This window comes from Perognathus longimembris, chromosome 22 (genome assembly GCF_023159225.1).
Source record: "Perognathus longimembris pacificus isolate PPM17 chromosome 22, ASM2315922v1, whole genome shotgun sequence".
Classification (NCBI taxonomy): Eukaryota; Metazoa; Chordata; class Mammalia; order Rodentia; family Heteromyidae; genus Perognathus; species Perognathus longimembris.
This window is the reverse complement of record NC_063182.1, coordinates 11,232,185-11,252,532: the sequence shown is the minus strand read 5'-3', so window position 1 is coordinate 11,252,532 and position 20,348 is coordinate 11,232,185. Positions and strand designations below refer to the sequence as shown.

The following is a 20,348-nucleotide window of genomic DNA, read 5'->3' as shown; positions in this document are numbered from 1 at the left end:
GAATGCTAGAGGTTGAAGAAGGAGGACCATGAATTTAAGGCTACCCTGGACCTTGTCTCAAAACTTAGATAGGTAGGTAGACAGACAGACAGACAGACAGACAGACAGACAGACAGATCGATAGATCTTTTATTTATAGTTTCTGGTATTACTCTGTCCTTTCTGAAAATCAGAATTTCCATCAAGTGCTGTTTCCTTGTATCCTAGTAACTTCATTTAGCATTTTTTATGCTGGTTATTAGCAACAGATTATCTCAGCTTTTATTTAGGCATTTTAACCTTGGATTGTACCTTTTGTTTTCCTTTTCTTAAACATTTTAGTTACATATTAGACATTGTAAGTGAAGCATTGTAGAGATTATAGATTTTGTTATCCTTCCTTGAAGAGTGTTGTTTGATTTGGGGCTTTTGATTGTTTGTTGTATTAGCAAGTACTTAAATTACGTGTGTGTGTTACCTTGAATTTATGGAATTGTAGACTTAAATGTTAGATTTGATTTATTTTAATTTTTCCCAACTCCTAGATTACCTTTTAGTCCCAGGGCATTGTTATTTCTAATATATAATCCTTCTGGGTTTCATTGGAAAGCTTTTTACAAGGTCCTCTCACTTGGCAGGACTAGACTTTCAAACTGTTTTTACTATGGCCAGCAACACCACAGCTTAACCCTTTCTGCATCTAGTTCCCATCCCAATCCCATTATGACTGCTTGGATTCTTCCTTCATGTTCACTTTTAGAGTCAACTAGAGATTTGTATATTTGGGGTCCTTCTTTCATTTAATTCCTTCAGTTCTTAACCATTTCAACTACTTTGAGTAGTCCCAAAATGTTCAGGCACCTTGGGGAAATAAGAATGTATATGGAGTTTTTGCTTGAGTTCATCCAAGAAGCACAGATAGCCTGTCAAATGAGTGCTTTCTTTCAGACTTACGCCAGTTTGTCTATTCATCAGGACTTTCAAACAGTTGTTTTTTTATACTTGCACAATTTGCTGTTGTTATCTGTGTGAAGGTTATGCCAGTAAAAAAGAAAAAAAACACTCCATTAATACTCTATTAACAGAGTCAAAACTGTTTTGGAAGATTTATTATCTAGTGAGGCAAAGAAAGTCAATATATATAAAACACTAAGAAAATAGTTCCCAAGATTTTTGGTCAGATGTTCCATTTTGTGAATCATAGAACAGGAGAATTTTGAGATAGAAATGGCTTTCTGGAGAAAATAGGTACTGAGCTGAGATTTTCTGCTTTGATGGGGTCACAGTGCTTTTCAGAAATAGAAGACGACACTGGTCAACAAGTTGGGCATGGTCATGGAGACTAGGGTCCAGAAGATTTGCCTTCTACTAGTTGGACATAATGAATCTTGGCCAAAGAAGATGTTTAAATTTTTTAGGACATTTTATAGAGAGCTTGAAGATAGGATTTTTAAAAAGATGAGCAATGAAAAGACTTTGAATGGAGGAATCACAGTGAAAGATGCAATCTGTTAGCAATTATATAAAAGATAAAAAGATAATTTGGTTATAATTAAGTCCATCGCTTTTGTGTAGGCCTAAGTGATGAGTCTATATAAGGATATTAAGATGTGAATAGAACAGATGAAAGTGATAAGACAGGTACAGTAATAGTATGTAGAGAGTAATTAGCTATTGAGAAAATTCAAAGGATTTACTGTATTCTAGTTAACCAAAATTTGAAAGCCTGTGTGTTAAGAGCTGTTTTATAGTCTGTGTTAGGTGTATATGCATATGTGCACACTTCTGATTACATGACTTTTGTCTGGTTAGTTTTGGATGGTGTGACTCTGTATATGTGTGTGTGTGGCTTTAGGGGTGTGTGTGTGTGTGTGTGTGTGTGTGTGTGTGTGTGTGTGTGTGTGTGTGTGTGTATGCCAGGCTTGAACACGGGCTTGACCACTGTTCCTGAGTTTTTCTGATCAAGGCTCTTGCTCCACCACTTGAACCACAGCTCCACTTCTGGCTTTTTGGTAGTTAATTGGAGTATATATGAGTCTCACTGACTTAACTACCAGAGCTAGTTTTGAACCACAATCCTCAGACTTCAGCCTTCTGACTAGCTAGGATTATAGGCATGCTGAATAGCTAGGATTATGGTCTTATCCATCAATGCTGGGCATGGATAATGTTACTTTTAAGGAGGCTGCCCTTTTCTGTTATCTTAAAAAAAATATCAAGTACTATTTGAAATTGTCTATTTGGGGAGGGTCATTTGGTAATTGATTATTGACTAAAGAGCTGTTCTCTTTCCTATAAGAGGTACTATTGATGTGAAGTTTTTGTGGATTCAAATAACTTAAGTTATATTTTGAATGTATCTTTTCTTTTATATTCTCTAACATTTTGGAAATGTATTTGAAAAAATTCTTATGCAAGGCCAGTTTTCAGAACCAGTATTTAGTTTGAGCATTACAGATGGGAAAGCAGATGGTCATGTCTGATATTGGATATATTTTCAAAAGAAATTTTTAAAAGTTTGTTATTTTTGCATTGCTGAGGATCAGACCCATAACCTTACATATATTAGGCAAGCATATTACTCTGATCTACACTCAGCCTTAAAAATAAATTTTTAAAGGAGACTTTACTCATAAGGTTATTCTCTACTGTAATAATTGTTTTAACTTTTTCTAATCTGTCTTGTAACCATTTCCTTTGTTTTAAGCTTATACCTTGAAAGAATCTATTTATTTCATTCTGAATGTCTTGATAGTTCTCAAATTTTATTTTCATATATCGATTTAAAATTAAGTATTCTCTTATTAGAGGCTTTTTGTTTTCAGTAAGAAACCCTTTGAAATTGCCATTTAATTTAACCTGTGTTCTCATTTAATTTTAGGTCACTGAGCTTGAGTGTGTTAGTAGCCAAGCAAATGCAGTGCATACTCATAAAACAGAACTAAATCAGACAATACAAGAACTAGAAGAGACATTGAAAGAAAAGGAAGAGGTATTTACCGCTTTTCATTTTTCTGTAATCCACTTTATATATGTTTATAAAAATAGAGTCTATGTTAAATTTAAAGATATTTTATGGAATAAATAGAATTGTGGACTTTTTTTAAATGACATTTTTCTTCAGTAGTATAAATCTTGTTCATATTTTCTTCATTCTTATTTCTACTGGTACTATGGAGTATGTTGAACTCTAGTGAGGAAATCAGAATAAATAAGAGAATAACTTGTCTTATGTGTTAGAGTTTTATTCATAGCATCAACAGAAAATTCTAAGATTATTAAATGAATTTTAAACTGTTGCTTTCCCCAGTTTCTAGTCAAAACCTATATCCTGGGATAGAATTGTATCTGAAACTTGAAGCAGTCATACAATAGTCAATATTGTCTTTTTCTAACTAGTGCTGTTATCAGAACCATCAAGTTGAATTTGTTGCTTAGTATCATTTTATTCCAGGCCCCGGATGTGATAGTACATTACCATCTTGAGTTCAAGTATAGCCTGGTCTGCATGACATGACCTTGTCTAAAACAAAACAAAAAGTAAGCAAGATGGCATATTAGAATCATCTACAATTTGACTTCATGAGTGAGAAAAGTCAGATAACTCTGAAGAGACTTATCTTCTGAAGAATGAACTAAAGGAAAAGCTTTTGGAATCCTGAAAGAGGAGCACAATCAGAAGCAAAGCAAGGACAAACCAAGCAACAGAGGAAAGCAGCAGATAGTTCCCCAGTCCACCCAGGTTCCCCTCCAGTGAGGAAGGGGAACCTGAGAATGCAAGCACAAAGCAAGTCCTGGTGACAGACGTCATGCTAGCTGCAAAATAACAGCGTATCTCTTTCAAAGCTTCCTATCCAATGCAGAAATTTAGTGAGGCAGAGATTGCTTCACTATGTAGCGCTTCATACAAATAAAGTTTAGGATGGCAGATCCGTGCAGCAGTCACAAACCAGAGCTGGAGCTCCCTGTACATCCCCACTTGCCACTGGATACTGGGAAGGGGGCTTCTATATAAGTCTTAAAGGTCTTAAAGTCAAGCCTCCCGCTGGGAAGAGCTGACCTTACCTTTTTCTTTTTTCATTTTTGCTATTGTATTTTGTTTTTCTACCTCCAGCCCCCAAAGACCTCCTCAACTTCACCAAGGAAAGGACAAAATAAGACTCACTGTTCACTCAACAAACTTAGATTATGTCTCAGTGAACTATTTTTGAGTATGTGAGACAACCCGGTATGATCCACAACTGTATGATCCACTTGGTGACTTTAGAAGGTGAAGGCAGGCTTTTCACAGCATAAACCTTGGGCTGAGTAAATAACTCAAGCAAGTTGAGCCACCAGTTGTTGGAAACAGCTAAAATCAAAACAGACTCTAGGCTCACAATCAAATATCACACACACACACACACACACACACACACACACACACACACACACACACATACACAATTGAGGCTGCATAATCCCAGAAGCAGATCTGTCGCCAGAACTAGAAGTCCTTGCCTGCTGGAAGAACTAGTTTACTGAGAAATACCCTCCTATAACTTAAGCAGCCTCCCAAGCAGAGTTAGGAGTCACAGCTGGGAAGCACCACCTGCTTGTACACGTGTTACAGAAAGAATTTCACCTGCATGCCAGGTATTGGCCATCACAGCCCTGCTTTTCCTGAAGCTATAGCACCCACAGCCAACCCTTCGTGCCAACACTACACCTATAGGGGAACTGCCACAGGCTTCTGTCCAGAGGGAATCGGTACCAAACATACAAAAAGAACCACAGAAGGATCTCTAAGGGCCAACATTTGGAAGAAAACAGCAGACACTTAGGCAGGACTGTAAAGAATGAATGTTACTTGTAGGAAAATGGATGGAACTGAAATTACCATGTGAAGTCAGATAAGCCAATTTCAAGAAGATAAATATTGCATATATTCTCTTGTATGTGGAATTGAGACCTAAAATATATGTGTGTTTATATATGTGTGCATGTCTCTTTGTGTTTGTATCATGTTACTTATCCATAACATGAATGTAATTGTTGTGGGACTGTTTGAGGGGGAGAGAGAAAGAAAAGGAAAATGGGGACTAAGGAGTAAGGGTAAGAGGACAGAGAAAAGAAAGAGTAGTAGAAAGTATCAATCTGATCAAAGTACAATATGTGGACATATAAAATAGCAACTTGTAGCCTTTTTATACAATTGGTATATGCTATTTTAAATCGTTCTATTCTAGATAACATCTTTAAAGAAGAAATCTAAAAGCTTATAAAGCAACACTTTACAAATTAATGTTTTTCTAAGATCTAGAATAATAATTTTAGGGGAAAGTAAACTTAGATGTTGTTATTAAAGTCATTGCTCTATCTTTTCTAGGAAATAGAAAGATTAAAACAAGAAATTGATAATGCCAGAGAACTACAAGAACAGAGGGACTCTCTCACTCAGAAACTACAGGTGAGCTACAGTGAAACTTTGTATTTATTTCTACATAGAATGGCATCATTCTTTCACTTAGCAATGACTTTTTCTGAATCTTATGTAGTGGGCTTTGGACATTTTTGTTTTCCAGTTGCTTCTAATTCGTGCCTAATATGTGATTGTTTTTCAAAAGTTACTTGGTAATTTCATCTAAGTAATTTCTAATAATTGGTGACCATTTATAAATTGTTATTAATTTATTTTAGAAATTTCTACTTGTACTATTAAAAGTAACCTGAATTATGGAAAATTTTCTCTAATAGTTTTCATTCAGTTTAGGTACTCTGCTTTTTGTAAGGGCTACTGAATTGGCATATAATTTTTAGCAGTGGTTTTACCCTAGTAAAATGCGAGATTTTTCTTTCTTCAGTCTAATTCATTTTATTTTTCTCTATATAAGTAGCATGCTTCCGGAGGCAGGAATGTGGCCTAGTGGTAAAGTGCAATGAAGCCCTGGGTTCAATTCCTCAGCACCACATACATAGAAAAAGCCAGAAGTGGCGCTGTGGCTCACATGGTAGACTGTTAGCCTTGAGCAAAAAGAAGACAGGGACAGTGCTCAGGCCTTGAGTTCAAGCCCCAGGACTGGCAAAAAAAACAAAACAAAGTAGTATGCTTCCCAGTTTTCATTTACATACATGCATCAGTGTAGTATATATTATATCAGTGTAGTCAATGAGAGTCAGACTTAGTGAAGAAAAAATTTTCAGAATTCATTACAAAATTTTCCTCTTGCCAGTGCAGGCACTTTTTTTTTCTTACAGCCCAATGGTTAGCTTGGGAGTGCCTCAGAGAAGACATAGAACTATTTTAGAATAGAAATAAGTGTTCTTATTGAGTGCAGGATTTTTTTTTTTGCCAGTCCTGGGCCTTGGACTCAGGGCCTGAGTACTGTCCCTGGCTTCTTCCCGCTCAAGGCTAGCACTCTGCCACTTGAGCCACAGCGCCGCTTCTGGCCATTTTCTGTATATGTGGTGCTGGGGAATCGAACCTAGGGCCTCGCGTATCCGAGGCAGGCACTCTTGCCACTAGGCTATATCCCCAGCCCCGAGTGCAGGATTTTAATAGGGCTTGTTAAGGAGAATGGGATAGCTGGGGATTGGTAGGAGTACCTGATTGCAGTAAGAATGAACAACAAAAATCAATACAGGAAGCTAAAATGCCTTTTGTCAGGGGGACTGGGATGTAAAGGGGGAGGAAAGAGGGATTGTGAGTGGATACAGTCATTATATTCAATATACATATGTGAATAGGGAAGCAGATAACTTGAGGGGGATAGGTAGGGTTAGGAGAGAGAGGGAAAAACAACAGAAGGGATGACATTAGCCACGATACATTGTACTTATAAACTAATGTTGAATTCAAATGCCTCTGTACAACTACCGAAAGACAATAAAAAATGTAAAGAATGAAAAAATTCTGAAAAAAAGAATGAAAAACATTCATTAAATACTTGCTCTATACAGGTGCTGTGGTAAGCACTTTACTTATATTATACTTTAATGCATATAACAGAAAAACCCCAAAGAGTCCCAAGTTCAAATAAATTAACTTATTGAACCTATATTTAAGTATAAATAGCCAAATTCTAACACCTATACCCTTTTCTACCGAACTGATTCCTTTTGCCTCTCCTGATACTAGCTGTTATAGTATAGGGGAATACAATTTCTCATTTAAGCTGGGCAGCAGTGGCTCACATCTGTAATTGTAGCTACTCAGGAAACTGAAATCTGAAGGATTGTGGTTCTGGGCCAGCCTAGGTAGAAAACTCTATGAAGTTCTATCTCCAAAATAAGAGACCACCACCAACAAAACCAGAACTGAAGGTCTGGCCCAGTTGGTAGAGTTCTAGTTTAAAAAGTGCAAATACATTTTAATTGTCTACACAATTAATGTTGAGGAACATTAATCCATTTTTTACATCCAGGAAGCATTTAGCAATGTGTGGAGATATTTTTCATTTTTATAACCTGACACCTACTAGGCAAACCCAGGGGTGCTGCTGAACATCAGATTATCTGTCCCAGAATGTCTAGAGTAATGAACCTGAAAAACTTTGAGGGAGAAATAGAATAAGAAGCATGTAATATGGGCTGGAAGCAAGTGGTATAGAAGGATTTAGCCTAGTTTATTCTTTCTGGTTTTGAGTGACTCCATTATATATTATGACTTGGCTATCTTGCAGGCATATTATTATTCACATACATACATTTCCTCCAGCTCTCACATTAGCGGGTAGGATATTCCTATTATCAAAGGTAGAGAGCAGTTCAAAGATGTTAAGCTTTATCAAGGCCCTTAGCTACCTTGTTCAAAGATGTAAACAAGTTTAATCAAAGTATTTGTTTGATTCTAAAGCTTCTGTCCTTTCTGTATCCACACATTTTTTCAATTATCCTGTTTTTTTTTTATTATTGTCAAAAAAATGTACAGAGAGGTTACAGTCACATACATTAGGCAGTGAGTACATTTCTTACCAAACTTTTTACCTCCTCCATTTTTTTCCCCACCTCCCCCCTGCTCCCTGGTTTCTTCCCCATCCTCTGAGACGAACAGTTGGTTTACAGCATATTGTCTTATAAGTATTGCTGTTGCATTGGTTCACCTTTTACCCTTCATCTCTCCATTTTGGTGTTCCTCTTCCCTAGTTCTGATAAACATACGTACAATACCCTGTGTACCAAAGTCCGTTACAGTGACACCAGGGGTAAAAGCATGGGGAAGAAAGACAAAAGAAAAAGGCATAATTTCATAGGGTACATTGGAAATAACAACATCAAAGATAAACTACTTACTTCCAAATCTTGTAGTTCATTTCACTTAGGATCATCTTTATGTGATCATATATACATTACTATTGAGCTATTGTGCTCATCTGCTAGGACTATCCTGGCCAAGTACTAATTGTTTCCAGTGAATGAAACCATAGAGTTATGTTTCTTTGGGTTTGGCTCACTTAGTATGATTTTTTCCAAGTCTTTCCATTTCCTCACAAATGGGGCTAAGTCCTTCCTTCTGATAGAAGCATAGAATTCCGTTGTGTATATGTACCACATTTTCTTGATCCATTCATCTACTGAAGGGCATCTGGGTTGGTTCCATATTTTAGTGATGGTAAATTGTGCTGCAATAAACATAGTTGCGCTGGTAGCTTTAGTGTGATCCTGCTTGTAGGGTTGCTGGGTCATAAGGGCTCTATGTTTAGCCTTTTGAGGAACCTCCACACTGCTTTCCAAAGTGGTTGAATAAGTTTACACTCCCACCAACAGTGTAGTAGTGTTCCCTTTTGGCCACATCCCTGCCAGCATCACCTGTTGTTAGTTTTCTTGATAATGGCCATTCTTACTGTGGTGAGGTGGAATCTCAATGTTATTTTGATTTGCATTTCTTTCATGGCTGGCGATATTGAGCACTTCTTCATGTGCCTTTTGGCCATTCCCATTTCCTCTTCAGAGAAATCTCTTTTAAGTGTTTAGCCATTTATTGAGTGGGCAGTTTCTTTCAGAATTTGTTTTGGGGGAACTTATTTTTTTGAGTTCTATGTATATTTTAGGTATGAGGCCTTTGTCTGTTGTATGACCAGTAAAGATCTCCCAGTCTGAGGGCTTTCTGTTTATCTTTTTAGTTATATCATTTGCTGTGCAAAAGCTCTGCACTTTGATGCAGTCCCATCTGTCCAACCTTTCTTTGATTTGCTGTGTTTCTAGGCCTTTATTAAGACAATTTCAACCTGTGCCAAGGAGCCCTAGTGTTTCTCCTATTCCTTTCTGAAATGTTTTCAGGGTATCTGCTTTTACATGGAGGTCTTTGATCCATTTGGAATTGATTCTTGTGCAGGGTGATATATGAAGTTAGATCTAGCTTCAGTTTTTTACAGATGCTTAACCAGTTTTGCCAGTACCCTTTGTTGAAGAGGCTGTCTTTCTTCCATCCTATTTTTTTGGCTCCCTTATCAAAGATTAGGTGGCCATAGATCTGTGGGTTCATTTCTGGGTCTTCAATTTTATTCTGTTGGTCCTCAGGCCCATTCTTGTGCCAGTGAATATGGTTTTGCTGGTATCTTTAGTATGGTCTTGCTTGTGATCCTTGGTTGTTATTTTTAATGTTCTATGTGATATTATTTCTTTTGTTTTTCTTTCCTTTGGTTTATCCCCTGTTGTCACTGTAATTTGGTACCCTGGGTATTGTGTATACATTTATCTGAATTAGGGAAGGGAATGGGAACATCAAAATTGTGGAACAAAGGATAAAGGGTGAACCAATGCAAGTGATACTCACAAGACAGTATGTTGGAAAATAACCATATAACTCTGGGTTCAGAGGGAAGGTGAGAGGAAAATGGGGGAGGGGTAATAAGTTTGATAAGAAATATACTCACTACCTTACATATGTAACTGTAACACCTCTGTATATCACCTTGACAATAAAATTAAATTTAAAAAAATAAAGAAGAATGAACAAAAAGAAAAAAAGAGAAATCCATTAAGTGAGGAAGGTGGGGAGAATGCAGTCAAATTATTCAGTGTATATCCTACAGAATTATGAAAATTAAAGGGTTAGAGGCATGGCTCCGGTGGTAGAAAAAAATTGAAGGGAGAAGATAATGAAATTATTAAGATTATTATTAAGGTACACTCTATCCATAAACTAATTTGTTGAATAGTAACTCCTTTGTACAACTACTTAAGGATACTAAAAATATAATTTAAGAAATAAAAATAATATTAAAAATGAAATTCATTAAAAACACAGTTCCTGGCAAAGAATAAACACAAACTGAACTATTTTATATTTATTCTTAATTCTAGTGGATAATTGGACATCAACCCTAGTATTAGTTTTTTCCACAAATGAGTTATATTTGTATTTTCAAAGTAACATTTTGTGTAAATGTTTCAATCTTCAGTTCTTTTCAGAGAAAATGAAGATATATTATGAAGCCCCTTAATAATACCTTCTTAGCTGTTGGATTTGCACACTTAGTTCAACATACTTCCTTGAGTCTAAGTTTCTGAGATTTCAGTCCATGTGGCTCAGAGAGTAATTCAGTGATGGTGGTCAGGAAGCATGCTCTATTAAAGTAAAAACTATCTTTAGCTGGGTGGTGGTGGATCATTCCTGTAATCCTAGCTATTCAGGAGGCTGAGATGTAAGGATTGCTGTTCAAAGCCAGCCCAGACAAGAAAGTCCATAAAACTTCTATCTCCAGTTAAACATCAGAAGACAGAAAGTTAAGCTGTGACTCAAAGTGGTTGAGTGCTAGCCTTGAGCAAAAGGTTCGGGGACAGTGCCCAGGCCCTGAGCTCAAGCCCCAGGACAACCCCCTATCTTTATTTACTACTTTATCCTCAATACCTAGTTAAAGAAGATATTCAGTAACCAGTTGCTGAATATTTGTTCTTCAAAATGTACATTGTGTGTATCTTCTACCTATTTTTCTAGATATAGAATTATTTTTAATACTTGTCTTGATGTTTATGTCCTATTGTGTAGGATGGTACAAGCTAATCAAGCATTGATATATCTTACTTACATGAGCATAAGATGTGAATAAGGTGTTAATAAAGATAATTTTGGCTTTATGTAGATTAAATGATTCAAGATTAAAACTTATTGAAAAACTGATCTGCACCTATTGGTGGTGGTCATAATATAATTTTTAAAACTCTAGTGTTTTAATCGCTATAGCTAACAAATACAGAATTGATTTCCTGCCCAGATGAATTTTAAACACTCAGTTTTTGCCCTTTAAAGTACTTAAAAGGGGGTTGAAAGTTGTGCCTGAAATATTTGGAGTCAGAATCATGCTTGTGGTATATGTCTTACATCAGTAAAGGAAAAGAGGGAATTAATAAGCATACATGATATTAAGTAGAAGACCTAATTTGGGAGAGAGTGAAAATCATAGAGGAGAACTTTGACAATGTGGTCACAGGTTTATACAGCTAGGAAATATTTCTGGCCATTGCTTTAGTTTTGTCTGGTGGTCCCTTGTTCACTAGGCTCTCTATTCTTGCCTAAGAACATATTCTCAAGCTGGGCACTAGTGGCTAATACTTATTATCCATGATCTGAGGATCATGGTTCAAAGCTAGTCTGGGTAAAGAAGTCTATGAGACTGGTCAGCTACCAACAAGCCAGAAATAAAGCTGTGGCTCAAATAGTAGAGTACTATCCTTGAGCACAAAAAAGCTTAAGGATAGCAACCAGACCCAAAGTTCAAGCACCAGGACCATCACACACAAAAACCACAAAAAGAAAAGAATCTCTCTGCCTAAACATAGACTAGCATCATCAGGATTGTATTGGCTGCCTTTTGTTACTTAGCAAATAAAACTGTAAACAGAGAAATGGCTTAGAGTTGGTGATCCATTCTAGTGAGTATAAGAAAATTGAGTAACTGAAAGAATTTTGTTTTGGTTGGTTCCATTGAAAATGTTGGCTGTTTCATTGATTGGCAAAGAGAACAAGGGGCCTTTCATTTTTAAGGAAGGCTTGAGAGGGCAAACTGGGTGGTAGCTGGTGACGTGAGTGTTTGCTTATGAATGACATTCAGTCTATTTTTAAAGCTGGAAACATTCTATCTCTTAAGCTTATTGTATAAACCAGCATAAAAGCATGCTGTGCAATCATGAGTGGAATTTTCACATGTGATTCTAATAGCAATTTCTTCATAGTTTATACCCTCTGGATTTGGCCTCTGAATTTATAAGTACTTTATTAACTTCAGAATCCGTTATTTTTCTTATCTGCACCTTGCAGACTTTCAGAGAATGGAAGTTAGAAGCATATGGCTAATATATGTCAACAGCAAATGCTTTAAGATGAAATTATGTCCTTAAACACTTCATTTATAAATCATCATGTTTTAGTCCCTTCTTAAATTTTGCCAGACTCTCACAACTCATCTGTGGCATCCTTACTTGACTTGCACATAATTACCTGCCAAACATGATTAAAGCCAATCTTGGTGGCTTATACCTAGTAATTCTAGCTACTTAGAAAACTGAAAAAAGAACCACAGTCATTGTCTAAGGTCTACGTGCGCTAAAAGCATGAAGCTCTATCTGAAAAGTAACTAAAACTTAAGGCATCTTGTGACTCACATGGAGAGTTATATGGCCAGCAAGTTCATGACACTGATTTCAAACTCCATTGCCACAAAAATGTGGCTCTTTTCAGAATTCTAAATCTATTGCTATTTTCTTAAATGTATTTGAGCCTATTTCCAAATTTTCTCAATTTAATTTTTGAGGATAGTGTAAGAAAAAAAATTGGGGGGGGGGAAGGAAGTACTTATAATCCCAACAGCAGAACTATTTCCAATTTTCTACTGTTCAGTGATTCCCAATACTTGTCCTCATACAAGTGTTTGCCCAGTTGCAGTGAGCTGCTTCTTACTCTGTTGTTTTTTTTCACTTAATGTTTAGCAGATTGTCTCTGAATGATGCAATGAAGTTTTTTCCACTGTCCTCTATACTTGACAAAGGTTATTTCGAAATTTAGATTTCGATGATATATTACCATTTAAAGTATTTTATTTTCTGTAGCTAACTCATATTGTATAACTAACACCAAATGTTTTATCTCATAATTGAATATGATTTGTATCAGTCACTTATTCCCTCTCATATATATTAGTGAGTTTCTAATTCATAACTTTGAATTCATTGCTTATCTTAAACTTACTTAAAGCATAATAGCTGATCTTATGGTTTTTAAATTTTTGTTTTTTAATTAAAATTAAAATGAATCAGCTTTTCTGTCATTTTATTTTTTTAACTTTATTATATTTGTCATGTTTAGAAACACTGTTAAATGCTATAGTACTTCCTAAATAATTTTCAGGTATGTCAGTTTGTTCTGTATGAAAATTGTGAAACATTTTTATTGTTACAAACTTTTGCCTTTTGTCATATTTTTCTCTCCTTGGTTTCCAGATTAGTGGAATTGTCAGCTTTATACTCTTAATATATGCAGTTAGTCTGTATCTTCACTATATATTTTCACAGAAGAATTGTTTTCTTACAATGCATTCCTTTAATATTGGAGACAATGCAGAACAATTACTGCATTCAAAGGAACTTTTGTCCTATTTTTGAGAGTTACTTTCTTCTCTAGCTCTTCATAGTTACCTGTGAAAAGAAAGAGAACTCTTTTCTCTGCCTTCTTTCATCTGGGATTGTTTGCTGTTACGTTTCCTACAGTATCTAGGCAACAATAAAGAGATGCAAATAATCCTCAAAGTAGGCATTTAATCCTATTCTTGTCTGTGAAGTACCTAGAATGCTGTGTGGCACAAAGTAAGGAATCAACCCTGAAAATTTGTTGGGAGGAATAGATGGATTCATGAACCATATGTCTTTCTGAGATGGCCTAATCTGAAATCTCGTTCAGTCATGTTAAACTGAGTTCCAGAAGCTTGTCCTGATTGTCAGACTTACTACATGATACTAATAATATCAGAAAGTTGTATTGTTCCATAAGTAATGAATTGACGTGTATGTATGTTATACTTTTGTTTCTAAAGGAAGTAGAAATTCGGAACAAAGACCTGGAGGGACAACTCTCTGACTTAGAGCAACGTCTGGAGAAGAGTCAAAATGAACAAGAAGCTTTTCGCAATAATCTGAAGACACTCTTAGAGATTCTGGATGGAAAAATATTTGAACTAACAGAATTACGAGATAACCTGGCCAAGCTACTAGAATGCAGCTAAGGAAAGTTAAATTTCAGTGCCAATTGATTAAAAGATACACTGTCTCTCTTCGTAGGACTGTATGGGCTCTGCATCAAGATTGCACAAAATTTTTTGATTATCACTCCTCCGGGAGGGGAATCTTTTGAAAATTGGAATTGTATATTTCAGTGTAAATTTTAGAATTCAGCTTATAGCTAGTTGGGGAAAAAAAGGATGAAAAACTTGAACTACAAATTACCTCCATGTATATTATTGGCCATAGTTAACTAGAACGATATAAATAGACACTTAATGCAATCTTTTTTTTCTGATATTAACCAATGGGAGAATTAACAATGTCTGGGTCACATCCTCTTTTTTGTGTTCAACACAGTGAAGATTATCGGCTTTTAAAATTAATTTATTTATGATATCTAGAGCTGTGTTTTGTGCAAAAACTGAGTAATGAAAGCCCTGTCTTTTGTTGTAATCTAAATAATTTCTCAGGATATTTTTGCACTGCTAAGAAGCAGTGCCATTACCAATTAATTCTTGCCAGGAGTGAGAGAACGCTGCATCTTTAATTGAAAAAAACACGATAACTGGGTGTATAGACTTCTTCCCTTTTTTGTACTAGAAGACTTTTCACTCTGGTGACTACTCTGGTACATTCTGGTGTTCTCTAACTTTGTCTGTTGTGTACTTTACTTTTCCATATTGATTCCATGTATTTATGAGAGGATATTGTCTCCCATTTTACTACATATTTTAAAGCCAACTAACAAAGGCAGCTGAGTCCCTCAGAAATTTTTCTTTTTAAATTTCTAATAAATTTGACAACACAGAACTGAAATACAGCAGCCCGTCACTGACGGTCTGGTCTAGCAATGTTAAGTATCTTTACAGAAAAATATGCAGTTACATTTATTTATATATTTTGCAAGAAACCTTTTCTGAATGATCAATACATTTCAATTTATGAATAATAATGGTTGTTGGGGAATTGTTTATTATAGATAATTTTAAGGTGTATAGCAATTTTCAAGGGGATCCATTTACATCGAACAGCTGATCGGAGGACTATATCTAAATTGTGATCGTGGCATATGGAGATGGAGTTAAAGTACTCTATCTGGTCTTTACATCATCTACATCTTTATTCAAACCTCACAAGGCAATATTCTGAACTGTTAACTAGGCATTTCAAAACAGGAATTACATTCAACAAGGCTCTTCTCAGTGAGCAGGTTTTAATGTTGTTTTGATGTAATTTTAAAAGACTTTTAGCAAATATGCATTTCTTTATATATTTCTTTTATGAAGCTCTTTTAAAAGTAAGCCAAGTGCTGTCTGGTCTGCTTATGGAGTAGGATTTGCATCAGAGTTCATATATTCTTGCTGTACAATGCCTGTGATGTTGAGGAAGGTTCTTTTTTAGTGTATGCCTGAATATCTGACTCTATGGAGTTGATGAATGCACTGACTTTTGTTTGTACCCCAAATGATTGAATTGTTAAGTACAAAATTAAGCTAATCAGTTTGTAACCATTTTTCACTCATAAACAGCTACTCAACACTAGATAATTTTGTTTTATATTTATGTGTATGTACATAAATACATACATATTAATTTATATTAGAGTGAAAAATAAATGGTTTGTTTCTAAAGTTAGTTTCTACAGTGAGTTTTCAAGTGTCTCTGACACTTTACATTATTATATGTGCTGTAACACCATGTAAGTTGCCTCCATCTACCTTAGGATATTTTCCTAACCTATTTATTATAGGGAGAATAGTTTAGGTTCATATGCTCAGAGCTAAGATGTTTCTCTGATAAATCAGGTAATAAAATGTATTTGATGGATAGAATTTTGAAGTGGATATGGTTTTATCCATGAGTTTCTGAGTAACAAAGAGCGCCAGGTTTTAATTTAAATAAGGGGCTAACAGTAGGGATCAGGGAATTAAGTTATGAAAGGTTAAACAATCTAAAAAAAAGTCTAGGCTGTCGAAATGGTAAGTGGATTATTTTAATGATGTAATAAAATATTTTTAAATTTTGACATAGTGATCGTTTAATGGGAAAATAACTCACCAAAATGTCTCCACTGGAATTGTACTAATAATGTGAGACATGTGTAATTCAATATATACATATACCCATATGTATATACAGAAAATTATTTTTAATATTTTCCTACTGATATGACTTAAAATTGCAAATTTTGTGAGTGTCTTCCTTGTCCAATAGAGCCTAATTGTTGAATTTTTTTTAAGTGATTTAACGATTTCTTGAGGGCTGCACCTTTAAATTCCCAGATTGTCAATAGACATGTACAGATAATGGGATAAGGTGGACACAAGTGCACATATAAATAAAACCTTCTTATTAAGGCTGTTTTAAACACTCATTTGTTACAGTTAGGAGAGTATCTAGAAATCATTATAAGTCATAATTAGGTTGTGTATCTACTGTAATTTTTCCCATTTCTGTATTATATATATAACATTTGCATATTAAAATTTGATTTTTCCCAGAGACTAGTATTCTATAATGTATCTATATTTGAGATCAAACTGTGGTAATATATTTGTCAGAACATAATGTTGGGGACTATAGCCTGAACACGTGGATTTAGAGTGACACAGTGGAGGAGAGCAGAGACCGATCCCATTGTGTATAAGTTACATGATAACCGAGTTCTTGTACAAAATTGAAAACTGGAAAAGAAAAAAAAGAAAGACAAAAATACACTTTTTATTTTTGAAATACAATTTGTCATCCTCTGGAGAATGTACTTCATCCTTTTTTTTTCTTCAGTCTTTTACCAATATTTTAAAGCATTTAAGTGATCACAGCATTTACTTAAATCTCACAGGTGCTACGGGATTTTGCATTAGTTTGTCATGCTGTGAAATCCTAACTTTGACATAGAAGGTTTTATAGTATTTCCCTGTCTAGAAAATTAGTTTTTATACTTCTCTTAGTGCCCTAATCCACCCTTCCATCCCTTGCCTCCTTCTTCCCTCCAACAAGAAAGAGGTCAGTGAGTTCATCACTCCTTGTCCCTATTGAAGACCTCCCACACCATTATAGGTTTGATGTTTGGCTGCCATTGAACTGTTGGGAAATACTTTAACACTTGTACTTTTTTTTTAGGTGAAACTATTTAAGACACTCAAAATTAAACCAACACAATCATCTTTGAAAACTCATTTCTTTGCCCTGTTGAAATTAAACATATTCTTTACCATGTGTGCCTCAGTCGTCCATGTTTTCCTTTAACTCTGGAGGATGCACTCCAGCTGTTCTCTCCTACAGTCCTCCTTTTCTGCTATGCGGGCATTGGAGAAAGACCCGTGGAAAACTTGTGGAGTTACTATTGTAGCTTTCAGCTTTTAATTTAGTTGATATGAAATGATTTTACCATTCTGAAGTTTAATGCTTAAAGACATGAAACAGTTTTCATTCAACTTTTGTCTTCTGCATGTGTAGCGTTGTTCCCTCTTCACTCATGAGGTAAAGTAGTTTATGTTAAATCTTGTCTGTGTATGGTGCTGGGAGGGGGGTCAAATCCAGGCCCTTGAATTTCATGAGCAAGTACACTGCCATTGAACTGCACCCCAGCCCTATAAAATCTTAAAGAAGAAAACTTCCAGGTAAGAAATAGTTGAGACTGATACATTTTTAAATAATTCTCAATGCTTTAACTTTAGTGGAAATAAGCTATTTGTTGAGAAGATAATTCTTTTTAGTAATCATTAGAAAACAATAATTTTGGAATGGAAATAGATACGTATTTGATTTTACTCTACAAGTCTCGTTTTTTGCATGGTATAGAACCACGATCGTAATTATCTCCACTGGCCAAGTAGATGGCATCACAGGTGGTCATCACCACATCCATCCTACTAGGACATTTAGCTAAATGTATTTTGTGTTCACTGCTTTTAAACTTCTTTAATGCTTTCAATTCTTGTCAATATATTATAAATTATACTTCCTAGGCCCATGTTTTATTTATAGAGCATATTTTAGTCTCAATTTGAAATGAAATGAATTATTCTAATAAGCAATTCTTCATACGTAGAATTTCAGCCTGTTCGTTTTAAGTAGCAAACCTAAGAGGAAGGCATTGAGACATTTAGAAGATGAGAGTAGGCCAACACAGATGGGGTAAGATGTGAGGAAAGATAGGATGGAAGAGGCAAAGGCAGATCAAGATCTTCCTAGTGTCAGATGGAAGATTTAGGTTTCATTCTTAAGGGGCCTTTGTTCTATTGTTGTTGCAAAGGAATGGTATCAAAATTAAGTTTTCTAGACCAGGCAGTTTTGTAAATCACAGTAAACCCTGCTAAGAGACTGCTATAGCAATATTGGAGGAGGGGGGCAGTGGAGAGACCCAGTGTTGGAGTCAGCACGTAGTTAGCACTTCTTGATTCATTTATATGGCAGGGCAGAGAAGAGTGCCAGATGGCACCTAACTTCTTCAATTGGACAACCAGTAGTGAACTCAAGATGGGGACAAGCTTGGTTTGGTGGAGGTGAGGAGGCAGGGAAAAGATAAATAAGTTTCTGTACAGATTTGTTTTTTCCTTTGCTGAGCCATGGTAAAGAAATTTGTTTCCTTTTGAGTTTAGCAAGCCTGTAGGATATCTGAATGCAGCTTTGAGTTTATCTAAAGCTTAGGAGGAAAATCCACAGACATTTGAAGACAGTCATTTGGGAATTTTGTGTCATTAGGGCATAAGAAATGGAAAAAGTACAGGGTGAGTGTATGAACTTGGACCTCATGGAAGCTGGGAATGGAATTCCAGAAAGCCAGATTTCACATAAAACAAAACAGCTCCTTAACTTCTATCTGGGAATAAAGGGCTTCATACTATTCCGTTGACATCTTTCACTGATACTTGATTGGGGGCGGGGGGGGGGGCTAGTTAGTCACAGGCCTTGAACTCAGGGCCTGGGTGCTGTCCCTGTGCTCTTTTGTTCAAGGATAGTGCTCTACCACTTCGAGCCACAATGCCACTTCTAATTTTCTGGTGGTTAAGTGGAGGTAAGAGTCTCACAGACTTTCCTGCCCAAGCTGGCTTCAAACCACAATTCTCAGATCTCAGTCTCCTGAATAGCTTGGACTACTTTTTAGGATACATCATAAGCTGTAAGGGAAATAAAGACCCACAAACAAATATGCTGTGTGTAATGTTTTAAAACATTGAAATTGAGAGGCATCAGGTTAGCAGGTTTGTGGGTTTTTTCCACAGGTTGCAGGAAAAGGCCATCTATGAGTAGCAAGCCCTTTCTGGTGTCACAGATGAGGTGAGCTGGTAAAGAATCCCTTGGGGCTTTCCCAATATATGCATCTAAACAAAAATGACATCTCTGGAAGGTGGCATCTATCCACCGTAGACAATGACTCGTGTTTCTTTATGAAAATAGCACTATTTTCCCTACTGATTTTGTGTGAGATGTTCTATCATTATTTGTTACCATGTTAGATTTAATGAAGACGTTAAATCTTCATCACAGGTAAGTTTGCATTTACATTACTATGGAAAGTTCCTTATCTTTTACTAATTCATAAGCAGATAACTGTACATATTCTCTCCAGTAACAATTATCTGAAATGGTAACCACAAAATTATTTTGTGTTTAGTTTTACACCACTGTATGGTATTTGATTTTTATTTCTACTTTAAGTTGCATTTAAAATTAGTTTGAATTCCTTGAGTAGACACAAATTGCCCTACTTGGTTAATAAATTGAGCACATTCAACATTCCAATTTTATGGGTTATTTGGGATAACCCATAAAACTTGAGAGTCACTTCTGAATTGTCAAACAGTAACTTTTAAACCAATGCTATTTATATTTTCCTATTTAGTGATCTTGATCTCCTTAGCAGAGCCTTTATTGTAGAGTATATTCTGTACATTAAAATCTTGATGCTTTTTAGCACATCAGTGTGAAACTCCATAGTCAATGGTGATTGGCTAGCGACACAATTCTAGTTTTCCACAACGGAGGTTTACTTTTTAATGACATCCCTGTGACAAGAAGTCTCCAATGTATCATTCCATTTTTCACTATTTCCTCAACAGATTTCATACTGTTTGGAAGAGAAGTGGCTATGGGGAAGGAGAATCAGAACCCACCTTGAATACACAACCATGTGCTGGGCACCCCAACATATTGTGTCATTTGATCCCTAC

General features: G+C 35.8%; 1 protein-coding gene across 1 annotated transcript in view; it reads left to right on the top strand.

Moving 5' to 3' along the window:
* Homer1 (homer scaffold protein 1) overlaps positions 1-17,389 on the top strand; it is a 100,937-nt gene extending 83,548 nt beyond the window's left edge. Inside the window, exons 7-9 of the mRNA XM_048331108.1 lie at positions 2,861-2,971; positions 5,348-5,428; positions 13,986-17,389. Coding sequence (XP_048187065.1) covers positions 2,861-2,971; positions 5,348-5,428; positions 13,986-14,174 — 381 coding nt within the window. The 3' untranslated portion in view covers positions 14,175-17,389. The remainder of the gene's footprint in view (positions 1-2,860; positions 2,972-5,347; positions 5,429-13,985) is intronic.
* The last annotated feature ends 2,959 nt before the right edge of the window (positions 17,390-20,348 follow it).